Source organism: Equus caballus, chromosome 9, assembly GCF_041296265.1.
Source record: "Equus caballus isolate H_3958 breed thoroughbred chromosome 9, TB-T2T, whole genome shotgun sequence".
NCBI lineage: Eukaryota > Metazoa > Chordata > Mammalia > Perissodactyla > Equidae > Equus > Equus caballus.
Window position 1 is genome coordinate 68,917,643 of NC_091692.1, and position 12,318 is coordinate 68,929,960.

The 12,318-nt window shown below is 35.1% G+C and overlaps 1 protein-coding gene across 1 annotated transcript in view; it reads right to left on the minus strand.

Annotated features, from left to right (window-relative positions):
- The window catches only part of NUDCD1 (NudC domain containing 1), a 76,787-nt gene that overhangs the window by 54,599 nt on the left and 9,870 nt on the right, over positions 1–12,318 (minus strand). The window contains exon 2 of the mRNA XM_023648864.2: positions 9,892–10,046. Coding sequence (XP_023504632.1) covers positions 9,892–10,046 — 155 coding nt within the window. The remainder of the gene's footprint in view (positions 1–9,891; positions 10,047–12,318) is intronic.

The window sequence follows — 12,318 nt, forward strand, 5'->3', positions numbered from 1 at the left end:
AAATGCTTTACAAGAAAATATACTGAAAGGCCTACAATTCAGGGAATAAACTTCTCATACACCAAAATGTATTCAATCCAGTAATTTGTTGTTGTTGTTGTTGTTGTTGTTAAAGTTAAAAGATTTTCCGACAGGCCAAAAATAATCCTTCATTCAGGTATTTCATTTTCCATTCCTAGAATTGTTTAGATCTATGCATACATTGATAAAATTTAAGTAAACTATATATAATGTCCTTAATAGCCACAGATTTTAGTGACTCAATGTCTCTTTCTAAAGCATCCAATTTACTTTTCTTTGAAAGGGCACTTTTTCTTCTTTTTGTACTCATATTTTACTGATTTACATAATATTGAATTAAATAATGAAAATACAATGACAAGCACAGCTGGCATAAAGTTTTTAGAATGACCAAATCTGAGTTTTAGTGATGCAAAACTCAATTAGCAGAAACAGAATTGTATCAGCATAGTATCGTGCAGCCTACTGGCAATAAACATTAAGCTTACTGCATCTTCAGTCAGCATGTTATCAGAGGGAAAAGAGAACGTCAGTTAATCCCGTCAGTCAGTTAAATGGAGGTCAATTAAGAGAAATTTTACTGCAAGCTGACATCTATGTAGGCATTTAGAACATGATGTGGTATTTCCAATCAGTGAGAAACAAATGAAGTAGTTAATAAATAGCACTGGGACACTAGAGATCTTTTGGATTTTCCTCACACTACAAACAAAAATATTCCATATTCTAGATAGATTAATAATCTAAATGTTTTAAAGAAAAAGCAAAATGACTTTGTTAAAAGATTAATAATGTTTTAACAATTTCAGAGTGGAGAAAGCCTTCCTATGCAAAATAAAAACATGTATGAGACGGAGAAAAATACTTGCCAAAAATGTAACACAGAACTACTATCTATAACACATAAAGAGCCCTTAAAAACTCAACAAGAAATACATGATTATCCAAAATATTTAAATGGAAAAGAATATGAACAAGAAAACTGGGTTTAAAAAAAATAAGCCAGAGGGGTGGCCCCCTGGTGTAGTGGTTAAGTACTCCACTTTGCTGGTCTGGGTTCGTGAGTTCGGATCCTAGGCATGGACCTACACCACTCATCAGCCATGCTGCAGTGGCGTCCCACATGAAAAATAGAGGAAGGCTGGCACAGATGTTGGCCCAGGGCTAATCTTCCTCAAGCAAAAAAGGAGGAAGACTGAAAACAGATGTTAGCTCAGAGCAAATCTTTCTCAGCAAAAAATAAAATAAGCCAGAAAAAAACATCTTAGCTTAGAAACGCCTATTCTTGACAAAAGTGCCTTGTTGGTGGGAGTAAAAATAAGTATTGGCTATTTGGAAAGGATTATAAATCAAATTTTATGATGTTTTATATACTCTTTGATACAACTCCAGCTCTAGGAATTTAAAAGAATACTTGCACATATACATAAAGATCCATGAAATACAAATGCTCATTTTAATAATGAAAATGAAAAATTGTGCCAATAAAAAACTAGGCAACAATCTAGTTGTTTATCAATAGTAAGAAAAAAGCAGCCCCTGACATCCTGGAGCTGGCCTGGTAGCATTAGTGAGGCCTTGGTTTTGCTAGGAGCAGGGCTGGCACTAATAGCTATGTTCTCCTGATGAACAATTTCACAGAATATAAATATCAATAAGGCCACTGTGTTACCTGTATGACCATGATGAAACATGACAAAAAGAGCATCGTTCCATAATGATATCTGAACACAGATGAAACATGAACACTGTCAAAGCCACAAGCAGGACCTTAACTCAGGCCAATATGAGTGACTGTAGCTTCTTTACTAATTACAGCTTGAGCCGCGGTCTAATCTTCCCTCCTTGTGGATAAGACTTATTAAGACAGCCATCAGAGAATTATCCAGTTTCCAATCCAGAGCAAAGCCCCACTTTCTTAAATACTCCCCCAAATCACCTTATACAAGCTCAATCCTATAAGTCCTTTCTAATATCCTCTTACTGAAACACTCTGTGGTTCCCCATGGTGTGCATTCTCCTCTGCTGCAAAATGTAATAAATCCAACTTGTTCAATTATAGATGTGTACCTGGCACCACTGGAGAGAATGGTTAACTGTGGAATTTCCATCCTTTGGAATAACCTAATAACTGTTAAAAATACTGAAGTGGATTTATAATACTGACATAAAAAGATCTCCAAGAAAATAACTGAAAAAAAGAAAGATGCAGAATATGTACAATATGAATCCATATATATTGAAACAACCAAACGCTGTGATATGAAAGCACAGGGTAAGCTGTAGACAGACACATGCTGGTCTGTTCATGGTGTTTACCATCAGAAAGGCAAATAAGACTGGAGTGCGACAGGTGGTAGGGGAGATCGAGGGTAAGGGGAAACTTTCCATTTCTGCTTCAAATACGTTGCTTGACTTTTTTTTTTTTACATTGAGCAATTTATGTGTGATATACATAACTTAAAAAATATTAATAGGATAAAATAAAATAGAACCTGTTCCTCAAAACAGTTGTTTCATAGCAAAGGTTTCCAGGGGTCTCATCCACTACAAGCCCTTTGCTGAATCTCATCTAGTAAACCACTATTAGGAAGAATGCAGGGCTAAACTTGTTAAACCACTATCCTCCACTTCATACATAATTATTAAGGTTGTTTTAAGCCATTTTCTTTTAAATACAAGGTTACACATGACTGAGATTGCTAGAAGTCTAATCAGATAAATGAGTACAATATCCAATAGAATGATTAAGATATTCAAGTATATAAATGTAAAGCCAAAATTAATTAAATAAAATACAAAAGAAATCAGTTAAATGATAGCTTAAGTGAAAGCAACCCGAATGTTTCTGATTTTTGAAATCTAATTCTCAGAGTATATTTTAATCTTAAATGGACTATATGAAATAAAATATTTTCTTCTGTAAATCTTAAATTAGAGTGTTAAATTATTTCTGAAGAACCTCCACTGACAGTTTTACAAAGTGTCCTCATAATAATGCTTTATGATATTGGCATCTATAATGTCCTTGTCCTACCCAATCATTTTCTTCTTCCAGACAAAACACGGTTAACATAACTACAGTTGGCCCTCCCTATCCTAGGATTCAACTAACTGCAGACTAAAAGGCCTACAATGGTTGCATCTGTACTGAACATGTACGTACAAACTTTTTTTCCTTGCCATTATTCCCTAAACAATACAGTATAACAAGTACTTATATAGCATTTACATTGTCTTAAGTATTGTAAGTAATCTAGAGATGATCTAAAGTATACAGGAGGATACAAACAGATTACAGCAAACACAACACCATTTTATATAAAGGATTTGAGCATCCACAGATTTTGGTATTCAAGGGGCGTCCTGGAACCAAGCCCCCATGGATATCAAGAAACCACTGTATATTCAAAGCTGTTGAAAATTATTCTGAGGGGGGCTGGCCCCGTGGCCGAGTGGTTAAGTTCGCGCGCTCCGCTGCCAGCGGCCCAGTGTTTCGTTGGTTCGAATCCTGGGCGCAGACATGGCACTGCTCATCAAACCATGCTGAGGCAGCGTCCCACATGCCACAACTAGAAGGACCCACAATGAAGAATATACAACTATGTACTGGGGGGCTTTGGGGAGAAAAAGGAAAAAAAATAAAAATCTTTAATAAAAAAAAATTATTCTGAGGTAACATTTCAACAGCTGAAATGCAGAAGAATTAAAATTTCATTGACGAATGGAACATTTACTGAATGACTACAATGTGCAAGCATCGTATTAAATAAGTGCTTGGATTTTTGCCATCTCATTTAATTATTACCAAACCCAATCAAATTGAAATTATTATCCCCACTTTGAGAAGATAAAGGGCCCTGTTAGAAAACACTGAATAATTTGCTTGGAACTCCACTGCTAGAAAATGGCAGGGCTAGGATTCAAATCCTGGTTGACCCCACTCCAAAAGTTGATGGTCTTTCTTGTATTCCACACTTCCTGAAGAAGAAACCATTTCCTTCTAAACAACTGATACCTTAAATCTCGTTGCAATTTCTAGAATACCCTCCCTCCCTACAAAAAAAAAAAAAACACTATGAATGCAACTACCATGTTCAGCTTTTCTTCAGGCTAATACATTATACAGTATTTTTCATTAAATTCCTGAGTCAATAAAATGTAATACAAAAATTATAATGTCCACATACTGTATATAATGGTACTGTAAATAAATAATAAATATTAATATATACTGTGTATATTAATGAAAAGCATCTCTAAATAAGAGTTTGGGGGCCTCAGTTATAGTTACAAGGAGACAAGTTTTGAACTAACAAAGCATTTTTCTAACACATATACATTTAGAGAAAGCACTAGTCAAATTTAAAAAAAAAACGGCCAAGCAAAATTAAATAAGGATGCCATTTACTAGCATTATTAGACACTGACATTTAAAATTTTGCCCTTTTAAAAGGAAGCAGTCTTTTTCTGGAGAAAACCTTTCATCACTACTGTTAACTTTATTTGAAAGAAAAAAAAATTTTGTTTCTAAAGCTTTAAGAAAAGGTGTTTTAAATTAATTGCAATTTGACTGAGTAATGTCTCTATGTAACACAAAGCATTCGACAATGCATTAAGCACACACAGTTCAAAGAACTTAATCCTTCCTATTATTTATTTCTTTAACCAGGTAAATAACTGGTTCCCTCCTAATAAACTCAAGTGTAGAAAATAAGCTGAGATTCAGGTCTAGAGACGAACATACTGGCATACAACTGAGCCGTCACTCCAAGACACAGCCTCACAAATACTTGCTTCAGTTGGAACCTAGTAACTCTCCTCCAGATCTTTAAGTGCAATTTAAAGAGGCATCACGAAATGAAACTCTTCTTTAGTAGCAGAAACAAGCTAGGTTTTCAGGTAAATGGAAAAATAAATTATTTTTTATTTTACAGACAGAATTCCCTAAATATTAAGAAACAGAACATATTACTTTAAAATAAGCCCTAATATCGAATAAAATGACAATATAATACAAAACAAATTTTAGACACTTTTTTCTTTTACTTTCCTAAGGCATGTTCTACTTCCTAAGTATACTTCCTCCTGATTGACAGTTCTCTAAAATTAAGGATCATAAACCCACAAGTTAAACTGACATGGAAGTAGCAGGCCTCTATAAACCTGTGTGTTGAACTACTGCCACCTGCTGGCTCCTGACAAAATCAAAATGTCAAGCAATGTGTGGATTTCCTTTCTTACGCCCACTTTGACCACAATAGTATTTAGCCCAGATTTAACAAGGCTGGTCATTTGTGAACCAGCCACAGGAAAAGAATCTCTCTTGGATTTGTGTATGTGTGCTTTGACTCAAAAACAAAAAAAAGATTCAGACAATAAAATCATATTAAAGCAAGTATTTACTGCAAAAAAAAAAGCCAATGTGTAGCCAGTGGCCAACATTCTCCACTTGCTTCCAACACAAAAGTTCAAAGAGCAAGTCGATTTCCTTTATGGCTGATCAGAAAAATAACAATAGGTAAGCGTAGTTTTCTTCTGTACCACAGATGCAGTTTCTCAAAACTTGGTCACTGCACCACAAGCAAAATGTCATCTGAGGGGCTGCATAAAATGCAGATTCCCAGCCCATGACTAATCCTGACATAATGAATATAGAATCTTCGTGAACCGAAATCTGAAATTAGCTTTGTTTTGATCAATTACTCCAAGTGATTCTGTTGTGCAACACAGTTTGAAAACCAAAGACAAAAGTTGAATTAATTAAGCAGAAACAAGCTAAAATCACCCCAAACATGGTTCTTTAAAAACAAAATAATAATAATACCTTTCTAAAGTTTGATTAAGGAAAACGGAAAAATAGAGAAGAGAAAAAGAGAGAAACGACAACAATCTTAGCATAAAACATGCAACTTTACAGCAACAAACTTGAAAAATTACGAGGAAATGGATGATTTTTTCCCCTAGTATAATAATATAAAAAAGTATAATACTACAAAGTTACCCAAGAAGAAGAGTTTGGATAAACCAATTACCATAAAATAAACTGGAGAGGTGACTAGAGAACTGCCACTGAAAGGACAGCAGGATATGCAATAGGTGCAAAGACGATCTTTATTTAACATATAAAGAACAGATCATCCCAATCTTCAACAATTCCAGTTCGAGAAAACTCTCTGATTCATTCAAGGAAGCCAGCAAAATTTAATCAAAATCTGATAATCACCAAAAACAAAATAAAACCACTATAACTTGTGGAAAAAATACAAATATTCTAAATAAAATGTCAGCAAAAAGAATCCAACAATGTATCAATAAGAATAATATACTCTTACCAAAAAGGGTTTATTCTAGGAACTTAGAGAATTAGGAAATTAAGAATTTAATAACTATATTAATTTAACTTACTACATTGATAAATTAATGAAAAGCACATAATCATTAACAACAGGTGGATGCTAAAAAGGCATGTAATAAAATTCAGTAGGCATAACAAAAAACACTAAATAGAAACAGCAACTGAAGGAAGCAACTTTAAAATAATAAAAGCTATTTATCAAAAACCAAGAGTAAGAAGCCAGCCCCGAGGCCTGGTGGTTAAGTTCAGTGCACTCCACTTCAGTGGCCTGGGTTCACAGGTTCGGATCCAGGGCATGGACCTACACCACTCATCAGCCATGCCGTGGAGGCATCCCACATATAAAATAGAGGAAGACTGGCACGATGTTAGCTCAGGGTTAATCTTCCTCAAGCAAAAAAAGAGGAAGATTGACAACAGATGCTAGCTCAGGACTAATCTTCCTCAGGCAAAAATCTCCCCAAGAGTAAGTATTTTCTTACGTAAATTTAAAAGCCATTACAAATAAAATCAAGAGCTAAACTGGGATACCTGCAATTCCCATTATTATCCAACATTGTCTCAGGAGGTTCTATCTAGGAAGAGCAATAAGATAAAAATGAAATGACACAGGAATGTTATTTCCATTTTCATAAGCACTGGAAAAGGAGAAAGAAAATCATTTCCTTTTGCTGATTGTATACTTTGAAAACCTAAGTCAGAGTAGGTAAAAATCACTGAATTATCAATAAGGCTGCTGTTTATACAATAGTCTTTATCAATAAACACCTAGAAAAGAAAATAGAAAAAATTATATTCTGTTGACAACAGAGGCAGAAACTATAAAATACTTAAGAATAAATTTAACGAAATTAGCATAAAATCAAGGGGAAACTATAAAATTACTAAAGAACATAAAAGAAGATCTAAATAAACAGAAGGACATACCATGTTCTGAGGTGAAAAAAGATCATAAAAATGCCAATTCTCCCAAAATCAATATAAATCCCCCACCCTCGCAAGACCTAGAGATTTCTCCATTGAAAGTTTAAACTAGACTGCCTCTGGCCATCAGGCCCAGCTAATCACAGGGGTAAAAGACACTACTGAAAAAAAAAATAGGGGAATCAGTGGATGTCCACATATTAAAAGATGAGACCACAAACTCTTTTCTTTTGCTTGGATCCCAGAAAGCCAGGATCAGGCCTTAGAGCTCTCAGACAAGAAACCAGAGGACTCCTCTCTGGGGATACCTGCCAGCCCATAAGAGGTACGACCTACAAAAACTAACATTTGGGGCAAGCAATCCTCACTCAAACAGTGTCACTTACCACTTAGCAAAAAAAGGTACATGGTAGGTCTTTTCCACAGAGGATCTAATAAACTGTTTTTAGAGTGCATATTATGTCTTTTCAACTAAATAATTCAAGGACTTTATAATCTAATTGCTAAATAGAGAATACTTATGAAGTGCTAAAAGAGTTTAGGGATGAAAATGATAACTAAGAACTAGGAAAGAAAGCAACTTGTAGAAACTTTCCCAGAAGTCATGCATTCTAAATTTCCATATTGCTTATCAATGAAATTTTTTTTTTAAAAAAAAACCCTTCTAATTTTATCAGGAAGCTAAACAAATTTAAACGCACTATATATATATGGAAAGGCATAGATTGTTTTGAACATATACAAACATGTACCAAAAGAGGTTATTTCAACATCAAGTTCAAACTGGGGAAAGGAGGGAAAGAAGCGGTTCATATTCTACTGTAAATTAATACACTGAAAGAATTCATTTTGTATGCTGCAGCATTCCTAGTGCATACAACAATCCGTAACATATAGTAGGTACTCAATAAATGTTTTAAATATTGGGTGAATACTACAAATTAGACTATGTGACTGAGTTAGGCTAAGTCAATATTCTTAGAGAACTTACCAGAATTTAGATTTGTCTTCCTAAAAAAAACAAAACATAACAGGATCTAAAAAACATAAAAGCACTTAAATTCAAAAGACATAATAAAATGCAAACTCTGTGTATGCAGAGCATGGACATGTATGATCGTGTATGGGCAGTACAGCGCACATGTATGGCACAGGCCATTTGGCTTGTGTGTACACACTATCTAAATATATGTGCATATGGAGTGTATGTGTATATATGTCTTTAATGAGTCCACAGATAGGCAAAGAGAGACTAAACTAAATAAAGAACTGTAACAAGTTATTCTATGGTATCCATAGAAGCTAGAATAAGTCAGAAAAAGAAATCAAAGCCAAATTAGTCTCTGCTCTGATTCCATGTCAAATAAGCTATCTCCATAAAATTATAGCATTTGATTGTCTATGGAAACTTTCCCATAGGAGAAGAAAAATATACTAACCCAGTCCCTATTGCTTATCTATAATATTTCAAACACAACCATTAAGTTTTCATTCCAGATTTCCAATCAATCTTGTGATTTAAGTTGGAATAAGTATTTCAAATTGTGATTACTAATGAGTAAAATGATAAAACCAGGATTTTGGCCCTCAACTGTGACTCTTATCTGCACCCCGCTCCCAGCCAAGCATAGTACTAAACTATTTCCTAATCCATACTCCTTCTGCATCTTATCCCTCCTTCCACGGTTACACGTTACCAATTTATTTGTGTATGTGGCTACTAAGCATGCAGCAACATTCAATTAATGTTTGTGGAAGAAAAATAAATATTTCTTATTCAGCAAAATAATTTATCTCAACAAACCTGTACCTGAAGAAGAAATAATAAAAGGAAGATCCTATCAAGAATGCAAAGCCAACTCCAAAGAGTAAGAACAAGTTTTAAAGAGCTGTTATCCATTCAACAAACATTGACCAAGCCAAGCCTTCTGCTAGGTGCTAGGATTATAGACATATAAGAATGTTTTCACACTACTATAGCAAAATTGAGCAGTTTTGACATTAAGACTGTCTGGCCCTCAAACCCTAAAATAGTCATTCTCTGGCCCCGTGTAGAAAAAGTTTGCCAACTCCTGGCCTAGAGGGAGGTCACGGTCCATGCAGATCTGAGAACCAGTGGTTTGAATATTGCTGGGGGAGTAAAGGGAGGATGTCAGGGCAAGTTTCCTAGATGAAATGGTGAGCTGGGACTTAAGTGAAGATTGGGAAGCTGCCTGACAAAGAAGAGAGAATGTTCTAGGCAGAGTTAATCACATGGGAAAGGGCTGGAGACAACAGGATACAGGGCATGTCTCAGGAACTGCAAGAGTCTGGTATAGCTCGGGTGTAGTATACAAAGTGGCGAAAGGCAGGGTTGGAGAGAAGGGCATTATAAACTGCATAGGCCAAGATGAATTTGTATTTTAAGAATATATATCACTCTGTGCTTACACTTGCCAAAAAAATTCAAAAACAAACACACAAAAAAACCACTTCTGGAAGCACATATTAAAGGTATGTGTACCTCAATTCTCTGGACATCAGATTAAAAATGAAAATTAAGGATCAAATTTATTGGAAAATCCTAGTACTATAGATTTATGTCTTACCAGCATCACTGTTAAATTCATAATCCTTCCAAGGTTATCAATGTAGTAGACACTGTCTTGATACCATGAATCACAGTGTAGGTAATTATACATTCCAAAGGCATGCATGTGTTCCAGTGTATACTGATCATCTCGAAGTTTTACTTCTGCCACAGCTGAAATATAAGAAAAATAAACATAAACATCAAGAGTTCTGCCTCCCAGTGTTCCTTTCTGCAGACTGCTTACAAGGCAAAGAAATCACAGAATGCTAATCACAAGGACAGTTCACTATACTATTCATTCAAAAACAATTTCTGGGTACCTACCAGGCACTGTGTGCACAGTATACACAGTGAATAAAACTAACATGCTCCCTGCCCTGAGAGAACTTAGAATATACCAGCCATAGGAGATTGGGCTTTTCATGCCACAATCCTCTTTTCTTTTAGGCACTGCTTCCTTGTAATTATGAATAAAAAGAGAGAGAAATTCCAAAATTGAAGGATTTCCTGTCTTCTGGGCAAATATTAAGACTACTTTATCAAGTGGTTTTGTACTTTTTAAAATGCTTTATTTCTATTATCTCATTCCATTTTACCACATATTAAGAAATAAAGAAAATGTTTTTATTATCTCATTATATAATTAGGGAAATAAACATAAGCACAAATGGTGACTTCTCCAATGTTATACCACATGGTTCCCAAGGGTACAGAACAAAACAATATTCTACCTGGAACAGAAACAACGTGTCCTACTTAAGGAACAGAGCTTCTCCTATCAGGGCATTTGCAGCTTCTATAATTTTATTTTACTTTTTTCCAGCTTTACTGAGATATAATCAGCATATGACACTGTATAAGTTCAAGATGTACAACATGATGATTTGACATATGTACATATTGTGAAATGATTACCACAACAAATTTACTTATCACCTCACATAGTTATAATTTTTTCCCTTGTGATGAGAACTTTTAAGATCTACTCTCTTAGCTGCTTCCATAACTTTAAATCTGCCAAATGTGACCTCTGCCTCCCATTCCTCCTCTCCTTCCATGCAGACAGGAACCCTGACAGCTCAGGACTGCCCATGACCTAGAATTAATTTCTGCTCCAACAGAAAATATATAAGTGGACTACGCCTGGCCACTACTTTACCTTAATATGAAACTCACCCTACTATATTCTGATTGCAAGTAATTTCTTCTTTTTCCAGAATGATCACCTGTCCTATTTCTACTACCTGCCTTGAGTCCTGGCTGACTTATATTCATTCATTTATTTATTCAGCAAATATTTTAATCGGCACAAATTATACAAAGATGAGCAAAGAGCACAAAATCTACCTTCTTAGCATTTATGAGCCAGTAGGGAAACAAATATTAGTCAAATAATCACACAAATAAATATATAATTAAAATGTAATAAATGTTACAAAGAAAAATTACTGGTACCATGAGAACAAATAACATGAGGACCCAATCTACTTGGGGAAATTAACGAAAGCTTTCAAAAATTGGAGTCAAGCTACAAAGGATAAGGTAGAATTAACTTAAGAAGAAATATACCTACACACACACACAGAGACAGACACACACACACCCTCTGCCTATTTATTAAAGGCAGAAAGAAAAGTAGACAAAAGTAGGAGGAAAAACTTGTGTTCAAAGAATCAAAAGAAGGCCAGACCGGCTGAAATACAGAGCAATAAGCAGAACTGTTGAAGGGAAGGCTACAGATGAAGGAAGCTAGAGAACTGGGCAGAATTTGGTACATGAAAGGCTTTTCAGACGTAAAATCATTACAACTTTATGATGGCTTTGATAGAGGCTGAGGAAATTGTTATTCTATAACTCGAGGAAGTATTTATTTTATAAGGAACAGTTAGAAATACATATTCCACTGATTAGAGGGAAACAAACATCAATTCTTGGTTTTGTAGCACCACTGTGTGGATGAAACTCGATATTGCAGGAAATGTACACGGTAACATAATGGCCCAAAGCAGTAACACTAGGCAATGATACAATAAATACATTTTCTTTGTATTTGCGCCAAAGATCCCAGGGCAATCCTGAACAAGCCAGAGGGTTCTTAGCCCTTTGCCTTTACAACACCTCATCTGTGAACATATGAATCTGGGAAACCACTATTAGAAGACCATGATATAGTCTAATTGTTGCACTCAGACGAAATAATTTATGTAAATTATTAGGACACAGAAATGAGCCAAGGATATATTACGTACTTACTATTTGTAAAAGTTGTTAGTGCATGGAAAAGACTGCCTATCTGGCCTCAAATGAGAAAGGAAAACTTACCATTGCATTTACCATGTCAATCATCTTGAAAATAAACAGGCAGGCAGAGCACCTGAGAGAAGATGACAGAGCTTAACCACTGACACAGCTCTTTGTAGAGCCTCCTAATAGAGAGGGTGGA